General features: G+C 43.6%; 1 protein-coding gene across 2 annotated transcripts in view; it reads right to left on the bottom strand.

Moving 5' to 3' along the window:
• The window catches only part of LY86 (lymphocyte antigen 86), a 58449-nt gene that overhangs the window by 29502 nt on the left and 10071 nt on the right, over window positions 1-18876 (bottom strand). Inside the window, exon 2 of one of the 2 annotated variants that reach the window (XM_053921834.2) lies at window positions 1345-1629. The exons of the other annotated variant lie outside the window; for it this stretch is intronic. Within the exon in view, the coding sequence (XP_053777809.1) occupies window positions 1345-1432 (88 nt within the window). The 5' untranslated portion in view covers window positions 1433-1629. The remainder of the gene's footprint in view (window positions 1-1344; window positions 1630-18876) is intronic. 2 annotated transcript variants of the gene reach the window in all.

Genomic DNA, 18876 nt, shown 5'->3' with positions numbered 1-18876 from the left:
TGTCTATGTCCTTCATCAAGTTAGAGATGTTTTCTGTCATTATTCTTTCAAATAAGTTTTCAATTTCTTGTTCTCTCTCTTCTCCGTTTAACACATTCATGATGCAATTATTGGTATGCTTGAAGTTGTCTCAGAAGCTCCTTACACTATCCTAATTTGGGGGGGATTCTTTTTCTTCTTGCTATTTTGATTGTTTTTTTCTTCCTTATATTCCAAATCACTGGTTTGATTTTCAGTTTCATCCACTCTACTGTTAATTCCCAGTAAATCATTCTTTATTTAAATTAGTGTAGCCTTCACTTCTGATTGGATCTTTTTTATGCTATTGAAGTTCTTACTAAGTTCATTGAGCATCTTTATAACCAGTATTTTGAGCTCTAGTAGATTGCTTGTCTCCATTTTGTTTAGTTCTTTTTCTGGAGTTTTGTTCTCTTCTTTCATTTGGTCCATGTTTCTTTGTCTCCTCATTTTGGCAGCCTTCCTGTGTTTGTTTCTATGTATTAGGTAGAGCTGCTTCATCTCCCAGTCTTGAAAGAGTAGTCTAATGTAGTAGGTGTCCTATATCTTCCAACAGCAGAGCCTCCCCTATCATCCAAGCTGGGTACTCAAGGTGTGCCCATCATGTGGGTTGTATACACCCCCATCTTGTAGTTGAGCCTTGATTGCTGTTGGCACACCCAAGCTTAGCCACAACCTATGTTCTGTCCAAGGTCACTAGGCATAAGCTACCAAGTGATCTGCACATGACTGCTACTTGTGCTGGGCTTGGAGGAGCCCAGGAGAGGCTAAGCTGTGAACCAAGGCTGGCTGCTGCTAGTGCCAAGCCTGGGACCACTTAGCAAGAGATGTGGGACACACTAAAGCTAGATGCTGCTGGTTGGAGAGAATTTAGGAAAATCTGAAGTATGAACCAAGACAAGGCATTCATATGTAAAAGCCACCACAAATAGCTTGGGCGGGCCCAAAAGTTGGGTGGGGTGGGACCTCAGGGAATCACCAAGATGGGGCAACAGTGTGAGCCAGGTTGATGGAGTCTCAGATATGGTGTTTTCCTGCTGGTTCTGTTGGAAGAGGACTCTGTAAAAGAACAATGGCCTCTGCATCATTTCTGTCTGGGAGAAAGCTGCCCCCTCAGCTCTCACCCTGATGCTAGACAACTCAATTCCTTCCCATGTTTCTGGTGCCTTTCAAGCTGCTGCCCTCTCACTGGAGCTCAGAGGAAGTGAGTGCAAGTAAGTCCATGTGCATGTCCTGTAAGAGTAACTGCCTGGAACCCCAGGAGTTTCTTCCATCCACAGCCGCAATCCTCACTGGTTTTCACGACCAGAATTTATGAGGACTTACCTTCCTGGCCCTGAACCCTTGTCTGGGGGGACCTAGTGTGGGGATGGAATCCCTTACTCCTGAGATATCCCTCCTGATTTTTATCCATCACACATGTATGTGGGACCAGTCCGTTCTGTGTCTCCAACCAGTCTTATGTGGTTTCTTCTTTAGGTCCACAGTTGTAGCAATTACATTCAGCTCAGTTTCTGGTGGTTTTGAATGATGGTTGTTATGCAGTTTAGTTGTAATTTTGATATGGTTGTGCACAGAGGCGAGCCGTGTTTACCAACGCTGCCATCTTGCCTGGAAGTGTCAATAAATATTGATCGTGAGAGATAGGTATAATTTCCCCCATTTCAAAAATAGGAAAATATAGTCTCAGAGAGGTGGTATTAATTTGCAAAGTCAAGATTAAAACCAGACTTAAAAACAAACAAACACATAAATAATTGCCACCTACTTTTATGCAGAAACGTTCACAAAATAGATCCTCAAAGATGTGTTAATTATTTGATTTGCAAGAATGCCTGGAATATTTTGTGTGCAGGCCTAAGGCATCTGGTAGTTCTCTTTCATAACTGGTTTCAATTTCAGCTGAGCTATGAGCTCACATTTGTCAATGATAGTGTTCCAGACAGTTTTATCACCCACATTGCTGACCTGGAAGATGCATAATTGTCTGTGGTTTCTGCCATGGAAATGATCACTAGGCAATTTCAGCCTTGCAAATCTAATCCAGTGCAGTTTTGTTTGATCAAACCCCCTTTAATCTGGTCACTAAATTTTCTAGGGGGAAATCCATTTTGTCATATGCTTATTTTACTTCTTCATAAGCATTTCTGTGCTGTCCTAGGGCTCCCTTCAGCTTGAAAAATAAGAAGAGAGGGTAAAAATACAATTGTTTCTGTTACATACTCGGCACTCATTATTGAAAAAGAGAGTCCAACTAACAGACATTTAGGAATGTACATCTCAAAATTGTGAATATATTTAGGTTGCTATCTGAGGAAAGATTAAAAAAGCTAGGTATGCAATGCTTAGCTATTTAGCATTTACAGAATTATACTGTATGTTTATCAATATTTAAAGTTAGAGGTAGAGAGAATAAACAAAGGGCAAAAGAAGGAAATAAAACATCTTTTGGATCTGGAAAAATATTGTTAGAAAAATAACCTTAATAAGGAACAAAGTCTCAAAGAAAGCAATAGGTTGCTTCTTTCTGAAGATGTTTTATAGAAACAGAAAATGAGATTGCCTTAAAAGTGTTTAGGGTTTTGGTGATCTTTCCTAGCAGTTATTTCAATTTTATATTTGAGAGTGAACATGCAGTTTGCAGTCATCTTGGGAAAAGTGACATCAGTTCCTCCCACTCCCCAATCCCATCCTTACAAACTCATCTCCTTTGCCCTATTGATTTGTGTTTGCACTCAGGCACTTAGCATACCCTATATTACATTACATTTTGTTGTACATCTCTGTCATTCCTCTACTAGGTGCTGCAAGGCGGGCTTCCCAGCCTCTGGGCCCAGCATAATGTCTTAAAATTATACTAGGTTCCAAGTAATTGTTTGCTGAACAAAAAATAAAGGTTACATGCACATTTTTTTGTGGGGCTGTCCTGTGCATTGTAAGAGGCATCTTTGGCTTCTACTCACTAGATAGCAGCAGCACTCCTGCCCTCAATTCAAGTTATTACAACCAAAAATATCTGCAAAGAGTGCCAAATGTCCCCTGCAGGGAAACTTGCCCCTGGTGGAAAACCACTGTTTTAAAGAATTGTTTTAATTACCAGATTACCATCTGCTTGAGCATCACCTGCCAAAATAAAAGATAGTGGATTGTATTTTTTAAGCAGTTCTCTGTATTTAGAATTAGAACTTATCATAGGGTGAGGGGAGACTTTCCCCTGGACACTTGCCTCAGGTAATTTTTAATACATATATATTGGATTTTCTGAATTTGGATCTTTTGAAAGAATAAATTGGAAAGTTAATGAGAGTTGGTGTTCTGGGGCTTCAAGGGCAGAGAGAAGTGTTTATTCCAGCCCCTTCATTGTATAGTGAGCAGCAAACAAACTGAGGGAAGAAGCAAAGCTTCATGGTGAAATACACAATCTATTCATTTCACTACTTTTCCTTCCTCTCTTAGTTACAAAGTGACATGTATGGCTTCCACCCAAGGGAAGATGATACTTACAGGGAATGAGCCCAGCATGCCTCCAAACCCCTTGCTGCCCCCACCGTTCTGGGAGATGGGTGCATGGAAGGCAGGGCCCTCTCAATAGCTAAGAGCCAGTTCCCCTGGGACTGAGGAAGAGGTTCCGGGAAAGCAGCCCGCAGCATCTGCCTTGCTTGCTAAGGGCAGTGACAGTCAACGTATCCTGAAACTGTTTGGAGATCATTCATGGAGTAGAATAGACTTAGATAAGTGGGGGAGGGGTTGGGGGGGCGGGAGGGAGCTTAGCATGTGCAGGGTCTAACAAATCTCAGCTCCAGAAACGTTCCTGTGCCTTAAGCTCTGATGGTGGCCTATGCTCTCTCCGGCTGAGCTGGAACTGGGTGGCTGTCCAGAAGACAAGATTGCCTTGTTTTTTTCTAACCAGTGTTGGGGTCTCAACTGGAATCGGGGGGGAAGAGATCAAAATCCAATGGCACAGCCTATGAAAGTGCAATTTCCACCAAGGACAGTGGGGCCATAAGCCTGATGGACCCTGGGTGGTGACTTGGCTGGGTCCCTGTGAATGTGGTCTCAGGCCAGGTGTCATTAAGTCCTTGAGTCCATGGCATCACTGGCCTGTGTTGCTAGTTGGATGGTTTGAGGAAGAGAGGAGAAGCCAGTTCTCATGCTGCTAGTGCCATTTTTATATTTCATAACTCTGCTTGGGTTTTATTTTAAATTTCATATTTTCAAATAATTATATTCTCACAGAAAGTTGCAAAGAGATAAAGAGAGGTTTCGGGTATCTTTACCCAACTTCCCCCCATGCTAGCATCTTACATATAATATAGTACAATATCAAAACTAGGAAACTGACATAAATATAATCCACAGCACTTATTCAGATTTTAGCAGTTTTACATGAACGTGTGTGTGTGCACATACACGGATGCATGCTAACGCATGTGCACATACATGCCTTACAGTTCTGCTGCTTAGGTTTTAAAAACTAAGTTGCAAAGTGGTTGAAGCATTGGCTTTCCTGCTCCCATGGGAGAGTGGAACACTTATTACAGTGCCACCCTGAAAAAGAGCTGACCCTTCTCCAGCCTCACCTCTACTAACCTCCCCATGTTCATATCCAAGTGCACCCCCAACCTTGTCCACGTCCTTCTTGCTGTATGAAGTTCGTATCTCTCTGTTCTCTTTCCCTCTCCTTCTTACTGCCTCTCTACTCTCTTCTTCCCCCTTCCCACATCCTTTTTCTTCTCCCTCCTCTCACTACTATTCTTCAATTTCTCCCCCTCCTTCCCATCTCCCTCCATCTCTCTCCCTTCTCTCTCTTTATTTTTTCCTCCCTCCCTCCCTTTCCCTCTCTCTCTTTCTCCTTGCACCCCTCCAGTACTTAGATGGATGACATATTGAGAGCCAGAATGCTGACTTTTCTTCTAACATACCTTAACCTCATGGTTCATTCCCTGTAACCCACATTACTTTAGGAGCTGGTGTTGCTACCTGCATGTTCTGTAAACAGAATACAGGCTGACTCCAGGAGTGTTAGATATTATAAAGCATGTTTCATAACAGGCTGCTACCAGAGACACAGCTTGAGGAAGGTAGGGAAACACAATAGAGAGTGGGGAGGGTTTTACCATTAATGTACAGCTTAGATGTACTAGCAAGATCAACTCTAACAGTTTATGGAGAGAAGAAAAACTTGGGCAAAGAGAACGTGAGTTGATGCGGATCCCGGCCTTCGAGATCGGTGTGTTGTGGCTACAGTGGTGGGTACTGTGTGCCGGACCTCACACCCCACTGGCTTTTCCGACTGGGGGCTGGGCTACATTTCCCATGCGTGGAATGGCTCCCTATAGTGAGTGATGCTGGTTCACTTCTGGTTGCTTAATAAAGTGGCACTAGGTACCTTCTTGTTATTAAGGAAAGGGAGTATATTAGGGTCCTCCAGAGAATATATACTAACGCATATGTATATATTATATAGATAATATATATATTCTATTGCATATGTATAATATATGTATTACATGGAGAATATATGAAGTTTTTCCAGAAAAAGCCCAGCCATTGCTAATATGAGAATGGTTTGCACGACATCAATGTAACCTGGGAGCCAAGGAGAGTGGACTGGAATGTGCATGCATGAACAATGACAACTTCATTGTACTAGTTAATGGGGGTGGTAGGTGCCATTGAGTGAGCATGTGTTCTGTGCGGCCATCACATTGAAAATGAATGAGTAGAGCCAATGAATGTGCATCATATTTTCCATTAAGCTTGAACAGTCCTCTGAGAAAACTATTTGGAGGATTCAGAAGGATTTCAGGGATGAAGCAATGGGTGCATCACAAATAAAAGTGTGGCACAAATGCTTCAAAGATGGTCGAGAATCCATTGAAGTGATCCATGTTCTGGAGGGCCTGCAACAAGCAGAACACCTGAGAAGTTGAATGTGTACGGGCTGCAGTCAACAAAGACTGGTGACTGACAGTGCAAGAACTACAAGCTGATCCGGGGATTCCAAAAACTACTGTGCCTGAGATTTTGACACAGGATCTTGGTATGAAACATGTCATGGCAAAGTTCACTCTGTGGCTTCTGCTATCAGAGCAGAAGGAACAATGTGCTGCAGTTGCTAATGACTTGATTCAAACCACTACCAATGAACCAGATTTCCTCAAGAAGGTCATAACCAGAAATGAATCATGGGTCTACAGCTATGACCCAGAAATGAAGGCCCAGTCATCCCAATGGAAGTTGCCTGATTCTCTATGCCCAGACAAGACATGGCAAAGTCGCAGCCAGATCAACACCATGTTAACTGTGTTTTTTGATTGGGAAGTTGTTGTCCATCACAACTATGCCTCTCCAGGTCAAACAATTAATAAGAAGTACTACCTCAATGTTTTTTGTCAGTTGAGAGATGCAATACGATGAAAACGAACACAGCTGTGGGCAACTAGTGATTGGCAGCTTCATCACAACAATGTGCCCACCCATGCTTTACATCTTGTGCAGAGTTTTTTTGTGAAACATCAAATCATCCTGGTGACTCAGCCCCCATACAGCCCAGATTTGGTGCCCTGTGACTTCTGGCTTTTCCCAAAACTAAAATCACCTTTGAAAGGGAAAAGATTTCCTTCCCTTTCTGTCAGTAAGATTCAGGAAAATACAACAGGGCAGCTGATGGCGATACCACAACAAAGGATTTTGCAGAGGGTTTTGAATAGTGGGAGAGACACTGGGAGAACTGTGTGAGGTCCCAAGTTGCCCACTTTGAAGGGGACTGAGACATCATTATCCTATGTACAATGTTTCTTGTATCTTGTATTTTCTTCAATAAATGTCTCTATTTTTCATATTATATGGTTGCTGGATACTTTCTGGGCAGACCTCATATAGAATGAATATATCTAATATATCTAATATATTTATCTATTTATCTATCTGAGAGATTTATTATAAGAATTTGCCTCATGTGGCTGACAAGACTGAAATCTATAGGACAGGCCAGTAGGCTGGACATTCAGCTCAAAGTTGATGTCTGCAAGGCAAGCCAGCAGGCCAGAAACTCAAGATCGCATGCTGCAGTCTTGAGACTGAATTGCTTCTTCTTCGGGAAACATCAGTCATGTCTGTTAAGGTCTTCAACTGATTGGGCAAGGTCCACATACAGTGTGGACGATAATCTGTTCACTCAAAGTCTGTTACTGTAAATCTTAATCACATAACTTAGCCCATAACTGCCTTCACAGCAACATCTCGACCAAACAGTTGGGCACCAGAGCCTCACCAAGTTCATACACAAAGTTTACCAACATGAAGGGCTTTTTGTGCCCTCTATTTTTGCCCAATTCCTCAACAGCTCTTCTAACCATGCATTCACAATCCTTGCTCTTATTTGGTCAATAGTTAGAGCAAGATTCAAATGCCTCTAAATGGCTCCCTATGTTTGTGGGATGAAAATTTTGAGCCCAAACTTATGGAAGAAAATGGTTGAGTGCTTGGGATATTTAGAAAAAGTCATCTTAATTTATTTAGTTCAGGAGTATTAGGAATGGGGATGTCTGGGTCCTGTGGAAGAACAAAGAGTGAGCCAATAACTCCTAGGGAGCCAATGATGATTTTAGAGAGAGAGGGTGACATGCTGTCTGTGATTTCATTGCTTGCATTAATTTCTCTCCTTTCTATCCAAATCCTGACTCTATGGGTCATGCCACCTTATCCCACAAGTTTCTTTCCCTCCATTCCCATGAACTTAAGATCTATGCCAGTTATTTAGTATGTGACGGATGACATTGTGTAGTTACTCAGTATTTTATGATAATGCCTTGTCTTCTCAACCGATGCCTGATCCTCAAGGGCAAGACTTTTCTATTATATCTTATTATATTATATCCTCTTTTATTTTTGATTACCCTTCCCCTTTCTCATTGTGTCTGACATGCACCTACAATGGCAGGTGCTAATTCAGTGTTTGTTGAATAAATGGCTCTTGCTTTAACTCTCTACTTTCAGAAAACATGTTTCCCTCTATCTGCAGTGTAAAAATCAATTTGGACAATTTCCAATAAATGTCTTGTGAGAGGTTTAGATCTCATATAGGAAAATTCAATTGCCTCTCTCTGACTTTTCCTACCTTCACAATCCAGCTCAACCACACTCCTTTCCAAGATGCCACCTGTGCTTTTCTCCTCTGTCCTTCCTCTGGTCTCTCACGACATGCTGTGTATATCTGATTATGCCTTTATCATCATGAATGTGGTAAGTATTGCTAGTTTGCTTTTCTCATAGATTATGCTAGGGTAGGAACTATGTTTTATTCATCTTCAGATAACCAGTGCCTACTCTAGTGGATGTCAGTTGGTTGGATAAATAGATGAAAAGGAGAGAAGGTTAGATACTTTGATGATAGCAGAAGGGAAGTTGAGCTTTGCTGGGTGCCAGCAATTACTTGGAAAGCCTAAGTTGTGAGGCCGCTAATATTGATTACTGCTCACACTTGGAAGGCTCTCTGAGAAGGTGCTAGTGCATTAGCTTTGTCATCATAATAGTGGGATTTTGCTTTGGCACTTAGGATAGAGTTTCTGAGTGTGGTTGAAAACCTAGTCCCAGGCCAAATAGTAGCAGATATTCCTCTGTTATCTTTCAGATTTATTTTTCAAATAAAACAGAATAACAAAGAGACCTTGCTTTTGACATCTTCCTTTAGGTTGGATTATTGCCAATTCTGCAAGCTTGTACCCTGTTTACAAAACAGCTTTAGCTGTGCACAAATCTGAAAATTAGCTGCCTTGCATGCCTATGTTTTAATTGGGGCATTTTAATTTTCCTGTGTGATTTATAGGATAACATTCAAGGGTCATTGTGAATCACTAAAAAGAGGATGATGAGTAAGGCTTCAGTGAGATGCCACTGCTGGAAATTCATTACCATAGAAGCACAAAATTAACCTTCCTTTTGCCTGTCCTTGATGCCACTGTGGAGTGTTCCTTCCACCCCTTCCCTCATCCTCCTTCCCTGACAATGACTTATAGTGTGGCAAATATATTCTATGCTGTTCTGTTATTTTCTAATCTTTCCTCTTTTTTCACCTGTCAAAACTTGTCACTGTAGAACAGCACAGCCAGGACCCCTGATGAGCCACTATGTCAAATAGGACTGGTTCCTTCCCATCCTAGTGTTTTTGGTTAGAATTTCTTTGGGAATATACTCACACATTTAAGTCAGGTATATGATTTGACTTCTCAAAATGCTTAAATATGTTCTCAATATCAACTACACCAAAAATGGAATGGGTACCATCACAGTGGATTATCTATTGTTTGTAATGTTAGAGGGCAAGAACTACAGCACCTTGCAGGCTGTCTGGTAAGCTTAGTGAATGCATTATTGAGTATGAAGTTATGTTTGTGCTGCCAAATTCAAAATTCTAGACCACTCCCTTGTCTGGTTCTAACTGAAAAAGAAATGGAATTCAATAGAACTTATTATCAATGGAAAAGGGGTATTTACCTGCAAGGTCCCTTTTGCCTCCAAAGTCCACTCCCCCCAGAATAACCTCAGCTTGGCTTCCATCAGCTTAGGAGGACATGGTTTTGTATCATAATGTAAACATTAGAGACCATAAAGAAATAAATGAAGACAAGCTTTTATCCAAACTTCCTCACCAAATGTCTTGAAAAAAATGGGGACCCATTAGAGGCTGTGATGCTTCATTTTCTGCATCTTAGGAGTAGATAAGAAAATGAACACTAAATGCACAGTTGTACTGTGTGTTACCAAGAGGGCACCATGGTGACACACAGCCCAGAATCTTAACATGAGGATGAGAGAAAACTTGAATCTATCTTATGGGTGACAAATAATGGCTTGAAAATAGAAATTACAATTTAGCTTCTCATTCATTTTACTGAGTATCTATCTAACTTTTGGCAGGAAGAACACTAGACCTTGAGACTACAAAGACAAATCAGAAAATGTTTCTGCTCTCATCTGGACTGCAACATTTCCATCATCTAATTATAATACTCTGCAGCTGAGTGATAGACACATTAAAAGATACTTGTATACTTCAATCTCTCATTTTAAAGTCCACATATACGGTCTTCTCTGTGCGAGGTGTCTGCCATGGACTCACTTCATTCTGCCTGGCCTGGCCCCTTTTCCATCTCAGGGACAATGTTGCTGGTCACTCTGTTAGTAGCATTCATGCACTGTGTAGTATGTGCCAGGCACTACTAGCTACACTGGAACCAAGTGAGGCAGGAGGCCCTCGACCAGGCCACTTTACCCAGAGCCTCAGTATTGGTTAAGAGTGATGAAACTACCAGGTCTGCCCCACTTATAGAAGCATCTGGGAAACTTGCCTATTCTGTTTGGTATTGAAAATTGTTTAACTCGCTGTTACTAATCTGGAGTCAGTCCCTGTGGAATAGGATAACTGAGAAAAGCTAGCTTGGTCTGTCTGTTTGCTTGCATGTTTTTAATGGATAAGCAGAATTCAGAGCACATGTCTGCACTGCACTTTGAAGGTGGGGGATTCGGTCTCACTAGCAGGCAGATCCCCCTACTGGGGAGGGATCTTTGGTGCCTCCGTGGATCCTGGCTTAGGAACAGTGGAAACCACGGCAGTATTTGGTAACATTGAGACGTGACCAGACACACCTGTCATGGCTGATTTCTGCATTTCGTGCAAATCTCTTCATGTTCCCATGGGGCCAAGACTGTGCCCCGAGGTGCAGGGTGGTTTACTGGACCATGTATGGTGGTGAAGATGAGCTCTGGGACATTTTTGATAAGGCTGGAGATGCTGAAAAGAATCTGCTCTTCCCTCTGCAAGTTATGACCTGGGTATGGCTTAAAACCAAAAAAGCTAAGGTATTTGTCTTTGGCCTCCGGTGCTGTGGAATATGACACACAAGTGACAGAGACTGGTGGACTGGCTGGGAGGGAACACGTGACAGCAGCCCTGGCTTCGCTCACTTGGAGAACTGGACTTGAACCCATGCACCTAGAGGTTCTGAAATGTACTTGAATCATCAATCCTCTCCCACTTCTGTGAGTGGCCAGGACATCAGGTATGAATAATATCTCCATCATGTGACGAAGAGGCTGAGCTCCAGGGCAGTGAAGTGACTGTCTTGTCTCCAGACTCAGGCTCAGGTGCTCTCAGCACTGCTCTGTGCTCTCCCTGAGGCCCGGTCCCCATTGCCACGTTGGAGAGACAAAGGCAAGTGAGGACACTAATTAAAAGAAAGAAGCAGAGCTTTGGACAGAGGCAAAATGAGTCCAAACACATACGCTGAGACCCTCCCCTTACACTGTACATCGATCACAGGAAGGAACAAAAAACCAGCTTCCCAGTTTTGCTAGGCTTGCTGGCTAGGATCCCACAAGTCACTGTTACTCTGTGAAGGAGCAGCTGTTTCTCAGCCCAAAGACACTGGCATGGTAGACTGAAAGGCAGAGGCACTGGAAGGTTTGGGAAGGAATTAAGAAAAATAAATTTTGTAAAGCATCTAGGTCAGTGCTTCTCAAAGAGTAGACACTCAAAAGTGGGGTCATAGTTTTAAAAAAACAGTGAATTTTGATAGAAGGGCAATGTTGACTATTTTCATTGCAGCTATGGAAAATGAAACCAACTTCTTCTAGAAATTTTATGTTAAACATCAGAGTACTCTGTTTAAAACAATTTAGTCGCCCTGGCTGGTGTAGCTCAGTGGATTGAATGCGGGCTGTGAACCAAAGGGTTGCCAGTTCGATTCCCAGTCAGGGCACATGCCTGGGTTGCAGGCCAGGTCCCCAGTGGGGGCCACATGGGAGGCAACCACACATCGATGTTTCTTTCCCTCTCTTTCTCCCTCCCTTCCCCTCTCTCTAAAAATAAATAAATAAATAAATAAAATCTTAAAAAAACAATTTAGTCAAGTCCAATAGATATTTTTGAAACGAAACCTAGATATCAGTGAAGGCCTTCCATCCCTTGAGATAAAAACAGGATTGTATTGAAAACAATTTGTTCAATTGTGTTGGGGAGGTTCACCACCCCTTGTTCTCAAACTTTACTGTAGATTGGAATCACCTGGGCAGCTCTAAAAATACCAATACCTGGGTCGCACCCCAGAAGTCCAGGGGCTGCCTGAACATCAAGATTTTTGAATGCTCCCCCAGGTGATTCTATTGGTCTACCACATCGGAAATCCGCTGTTAATGAGCCACACCAAGTTCTGTGCTCATTCCCCAGTGCATGAGCTTGTGGGGGGGTTCCCAGATCTACGATGTGTCACCCCAGGCTAAAAGTTTCTCCCCCCTCCGGAGATTTCTTCAGAAATCTGCTTACAAAACCATTTACAAGTTTCACAGAATTTATGAAGATTGGGGGGGGGGTTCAAGGAGGCGGGCTCCTCCCCACAAGCCACCTGTCACTGTATTCCTGGCTCCCTTCCTCCCTTTCTTTTCATCATCTCTCTAACTTCCTTCTCTAGAGAAACAACAAAATATTTCTCCTGTCTCAATGATGAGGAGGAAACCATACCAGGCCCCCTGGGGCCTCAGCAGCTACCCCAGCGACTTGTTAAGGAATTCTTTCAAGAAAGCAAAGCTCTGCTTAGTTAGGATTCTTGTAACAGCCCCTAAGGGAACTTTTTTCTTTCTGTTTCATTTCAGAATTATTGACTCTATGCGAAACACCAACCTAGGCACAGAAAGGTTTGAGATGGGGGTCCAGGGATGAACAGGGTAAAGCTAAACAATGGACAGTGAGGGCTGTTGGGGGAGAGCAGACATGAAAACAGAGTGTGCATAACAAACTCCAAGTGTAGGAAGAACATGCAAGCACAGCAGAGGAGTGTGGGAGGCGTGGGACTGGGCAAGCAGGGCTGGAGGAGCCCTGGGGCCTGTGCGGTGGTGGTGTGCCTGCAGGGGCTCAGTCAGACCTCCAAGCTGAGGTGCAGAGCAATCACCCATGGGTGGAATCAAAGCAGTCCCTGAAATTAAACTAACACAAAACAACCTGTGATTGTAAATGAAAGACCTTCAGCCTCAATTAAGAACACAATTAGGAGACAGCAGTATCTTCTGCAGCCGGATCGGCATTGTCTTCCTCTAACCTCTGTGTTCACGGAGGTGGCTGAGTGCACAGTTTGGAACTTTGGGCTCACCTCTCCCCCCGTGGAGACTAGGGCAGAGTGTGTTGTGCTGTGCTGTGTGTACCCAGTGTCTCCACAAAACTCCAGGACCTTTGGGAATAAAATATTAACTCATCCATCTACTTTTTTTCTGAACACTGTTTACTTCTTGGGGGACTGCCTCTGGTCCTGAACACATACAAATAAAGGCTGCACAGAAAGAATGACTTTTTTTTTTGAGAGAGAGAGAGGTAGAAGGGTTTAAACTATAAATTCTCTGACGGGTAACTCCTTAAGGGTTTGAGAATGTAAAAGTAAAAACAACACAGTCCCTTTACTATTTCTGAATTCCTCTCTCCGACAATACCTTGTTTGGTCATTTCACTGTTACAGGTGCTGGATAAATGTTTGCTGAGCAAATGAAGGAACACTGATCACCCGTCAGAGGGGGAACGTGAGGGACCGGATCTCCTCAGCAGTCATTGAACTGACTTTGAAAATGGCCAGCATGCTTCTTCACCACCTCAAATGTTTTGCTAACATATTTGCTTTTGAATAAGTCAATTAACCTTCAAATACCCTTAGTTTGACCTCTGCTAATACAAGGGGATATAAAGATTACTTTTCTCTTCATGGTTCTTAGTACTCAGATGGGAGGGGGCAGATGTTCCTCCAGTGAGATTGTGTTTGGGACACATACGAAGTCAGAGCAGCAATGTGAGCATGCCAGCAACTTGGCTTCTCTTATTTTTGGCAAATGCTGAGGAAATAGAGTGGAAGATGCTACTTCAACAGGGGAGACAAGAAACCTGATACCTGTTGATAATTGATCCAATATCAGATGTGTTTTGAGTGCCCACTATGTGCTGAGCACTTAGCTACCTGTGGGGATACTAGATGATTTAGTTTTCGGCATAGTCCCTGACTTTTCAGAACACAGAGTGTAGGAGAAAGAGAAGGTAAACACAATTGCCACACAGAGCAGCCACTAGACACCCCAGAGCCCGGGGAGGTGCATATAACCCAGCGTGGGTGATCAGGGGTGGCAGGAGGTGGAAGTGACACCAGCGTGCAGTTCTGCAGGCTGCTGAGCACCCAGGGGAATGCGAAGGGAGAGGTCACTTGTACAGTTCTGACCACATGCAGCTGCTGTGCTAAGCACTATACATACATTAACTCAGGTCCTCACAAAAGCCTTAAGAAAGAAATACTATTATTCTCTCCATCTCAACAGTCGAGGCAACAGAGGCAAAGAAGGTTTAAAGAAATTGTCCAGGGTTACCCATCTGGGAGAGCTGGAGTATGAACCCAGACAGACCGTCCACCCAGGGTCTACACAAAGTCTTCTCTGTGAGCCTTGGGGCAGAGAGAACAACATACACAAAGACTGAAGTTCAAAGACCGTGTGATTTCTAGGAACTTCACAGTTGCATACAAAAGTCCTTGGTGAAATCAAGCCAGTTCTATACCTGAGACGTTCACCTCGAGTATTGTAAATGCAACCAGCTGAGGTTCCTCTTTGGAGACTCGAGGTCAGACGTGGGTGGTGTTTGCAGGGACATGGGCATCTAGACCTTAAAGACACTGGAGATAGCTCTGGGAGGATCCTGGTAAGAGCTTCACGTTCTTTCTTCTATTGTTTAACATGGCAGCAGACAGGTAGACTTCCACTGTCTTCCTATATACTTCCAGAGGAGAGACTTCGGTGAAGCAGTTCCACCAACATCATTGGCTATATCTTGCTGGTAAACTTCGGCCTGCTCACCCTTTTCTGACTGTTGATCGTCTGCCCATCACATGGAATTAAATTACTGTCTCACTGATGCCCATAGTTTATTCTTTGCAGCTTTTTAATAATCACACACATACACTTAACAAATACAAAAACCCCAGCCCTGGCTCACTTTGGTCTTCTAGGCTCACCATGTTAGGGCACTCTTTGGTGGAGTGGTTCTAGGAACAGCTGTTTCCATGTAACTCAGCATTTAAAGTAGAGTGACAGCTAGCAGTCACCTGGCCTCACTGAGCCTCCATTTCCTCACCTGTAAGACAAGGAAACTGGAACCATTTTAAGCTTCACACTTGATTCTGGTGCCAGAGTCTCAGATGCCCAGAGGCCAGGGCTGTGGAGCCTGCACTTGGGGGTCAGGGCCTGCGCTGTCCACAGTGACCCTACAAGTGAGGTGCAGGGTGTTAGGCTCAAAGCTAGAGGCCAGGCCTTCATGTATTTTATTTTTTAAACATTCTTTATAAATGATTTTATTTATTTATTTTTAGAGAGAGGGAAAGGGGAGGTCAAGGAGAAGGAGAGAAACATCAATGTGTGGTTGCATCTTGCAGTGCCCCCTACTGGGGACCTGGCCCACAATCCAGGCATATGCTCTGACTGGGAATCGAATTGGCAGCCCTTTGGTTCACAGGCCTGCGCTCAATCCACTGAGCTCCACCAGCCAGGCCAGGCCTTTATTTTTTAATTAACTTTTTATTTTGAAATAATAATGGACTTACAGGTAGTTGCAAAAAGTATAGAGAGGTCCTGTGTGCCCTTTCCACGCCTCCCCTCATGGGAGCATCTTACATAACCGATATCAAAGCCCGTGCACCAACACTGGCATGATCTACAGACCACTTTCAGGTTGCGCCAGCTTCTATGTGTACTCTGTGTGTGCATGTGTGAGCACACGCTCCTGTGAACTTCTATGTGATTTTTTCACATGTAACCGCCACCATAATCAAAACACAGATACAAAGCATTTTTCTCATGCTGCCCTTTGATAACCACTCCCTACCCCTGAGCCCCCTTCCCATCCTGACGGTGTTATATCAGTAGGACCATATAGTATGTAACCTTTGAGACTGGACTTTTTTCATTTGTCGTAATACCCTTGAGATCTGTCCAGGTTGTGTGTATCCATTGTTGGTTCATTTTTGTTGCTGAGCAGTATTCACAGTGTGAATGTACCACAGTTTGTTGGACCACGCACCTGTTGAAAGACACGGCCAGTAGGGGGCTATTACAAATAAAGCTGTTACGATTTTTCAGTTATAGCTTTTTGTGTGAATATCGTTTTTATTGCTCTGGGATAAATACCCAGGATTTGGATTGCTGGGTTATGTGGCGTGTGTTTAGTTTTATAAGAAACAGAGCAACTGTTTTCCTGAGTGGCTGGGCATTTTACATTCCCTGCAGCAATGTAGGCAGGTCCTTTTAAAGAGAAACTCTGGTCAGAGAAGCTTGGTCCCTGGGGAGAAATCAGGAGAGCAGCTTGTAGTCCAACGCTGGCTTGACAACTTTTATACTCACTCAGCCTTCAAGGTTCTGGCAAGACTCCCTCCATGGCACGAGAAGAATCTTCCCAGAAGTGATTCCTGTGCTAGGAGCCGTGAAGAGCACAGCAGCCATGGTTAATTGTCCTCAACGCTTGTACAGGGGAGGGGCAGCTTGGATGACTGTGATGCGGGTTCCTTCCTTAGTCACCACCCTTCCCTCCCAGGGCTGCATTCAGAGCCCCTGATGTAATTTTCACCACACTCAGCCATACAGAGGCCTGCAGAACAAGTGTTAATTCTTGAGATTTGTTTCCCCTGTGGTTTCCAGTATGAGAACAACTTAATATATTTTTCTTTTTCCTTGAGTACTGCTGTCCTGCACATGGTAAAGAATCTTCCACTGCTGCTTCTGATCCTCCGTCAGACTCATGAGAGAAAAAAAATCAATTCACACTTCTCCTCAGAAGCAAGCCTATTGGCAGAGCTGACGTGTTGTCTATCGTGCTGCCATAGCAAATCACCACGGTCGAGGTGGCTTAAACAATAGACATTTATTTCTCACAGTCCTGGAGGCTGAGGAGTCTAAGATCAAGATGCTGGCTGATGCAGTCCCTGGTGAGGGCCCTTGTCCTGGTCTGCACTGGGACGACTGCTCCACGTGTGCTCATGGGAAAGATACAGAACTCTGATTTTAGAGAGAGGATGGGGGCAGGGAGAGAGAGAGATGTGAAAGAGAAACACTGGTCGCTTGGATCAAACCCGCAACCTACGTATGTGCCCTGACTGGGGATCGAACCCACAACCTTTTGGTGTATGGAATGACACTCCAACCAACTGAGCCACCCGGCCAGGGCTGTGCAGACAAATTTATCAACTCATTTAAATAACTCTTCTAATTATATTTTTGACATTACCATGTCAGGTGTAAGTTTTCAACAATGCTGACAGACCAGGTTAGTGTATAATAACACTAGGACAATGAGTAACATCACAATGACCCAGCAAAATACACACCATCCGAGGAAAAAGCACCACGATAGAGGGAACTTTTTAAAGGAAGGGGCTTGAAAGGTCTTGAGGATTTAATAGGTCAAGTTTAAGTAAAGAGAGCTTGCTGACCCACCAACAAACCCAGAGTCAGTTGATTGGTAACTCACAACCTGCACCCTCAGCTGGTCTGAGATGACAGACTAAAGCATACTACACACCCAGGAAAATACTGACCTAAGCACTGCTATAATTCCAGGGAGGCATAAGAACACATATAAAAATAAATATCCCTGTAAAGATGATGAAGAAATAAATATAAACCCACGTTATTAATAGTTTGAAACTAAGAAAAATATAATGAGTAGAATAATCATTGTGATAATTTATGTTTGCTTTGCTTGCTTTTAAAGCATTTAAGGCAATCTGCTGTATTAGATTAAAGGCCTAAAATTCTATTAACAAATATGTGACCAATGTATGCATGTCAGCAATAAATTTAATTGACAAAGTTTTGATTTACTAATTATGCAGGCAGTGTTTAATTGTGTAGAGGGACATTTTCACTGCAGTATAGGATGACTAAATGGAACACGTACAGAGGAGCCTTTGAATGAGAAAGTTCCCAGCTATGGGAAAGGAGCCTAATGGCTCACTACAGTGGGAACCCTGGTCCCTGCATTCTGGATTTCTCAGTGGGGCTGGCACAGTTCCTGCCTGGCCACAAAGAGGAGATGCCAGGCTTCAAGTAAGGGAGCCCACTGGCAGCACTTTGGCCAAGCAGGCAGTCTGTGAGAATGAATCTTCAAATATAAATTGTATTTGGAAGCAGTGCTTTCTGGGCGAGGAGCCTTTTCTTTCTCCTCATAGTCACTGGGTTGGTTAGCACTCACTCCTGTCCTGAAGGCAAAGAGACACTGGAGGGGTACTAGGACAGAATTTCAAGAAGGGACACACAATAATGCCTTTCGGATCCCACACAAGGAAGCTGGCAGGTGCTGATTGCATACTGCCCATTGCATGGGAATCACCTACTGGTTGCAGATGGATATGCATGTACTTGTTTCCGGGTAAACCCCAGAGTGCACCTTCCGATGATGCCCATGTGGCTTCTCTGGGATCCCAGAACAAAGCTACTAGATCAGGGACCTGGGATATCACTTTACAAGGAATCCCAGAAAAGGCCTGAACAACCCAGGTGGCACAGAGTTCCTGAGCAAGTCACCTTTTTCTTCCAATTAAAATCCTCACCATATTGTTTCAGTTCTAGAGGGGAGTGCCTACCCCTCATCTCTGTGACCCTGACCACTGACCCTGCTGTGTGCCTCACACTGCTCTTACTAAGTTGCTGAGGGCTCTGTAAGTCGGGAGACCCTCCTTTCCCAGAGCTTGGTGGCTGCTAGCCTCTGCGAGGTGCTCTAGCTGCACAAGCTGGGACTGGGACAGCTCGCTCACCTTTGCCTTTCTTGGCCTCAGGAAAAAATCTGCT

The sequence above is a fragment of the Desmodus rotundus genome, chromosome 3 (assembly GCF_022682495.2).
Source record: "Desmodus rotundus isolate HL8 chromosome 3, HLdesRot8A.1, whole genome shotgun sequence".
Taxonomy (NCBI): Eukaryota; Metazoa; Chordata; class Mammalia; order Chiroptera; family Phyllostomidae; genus Desmodus; species Desmodus rotundus.
The sequence above is the reverse complement of the archived record's forward strand: the minus strand, read 5'-3'. Positions and strand labels throughout refer to the sequence as shown.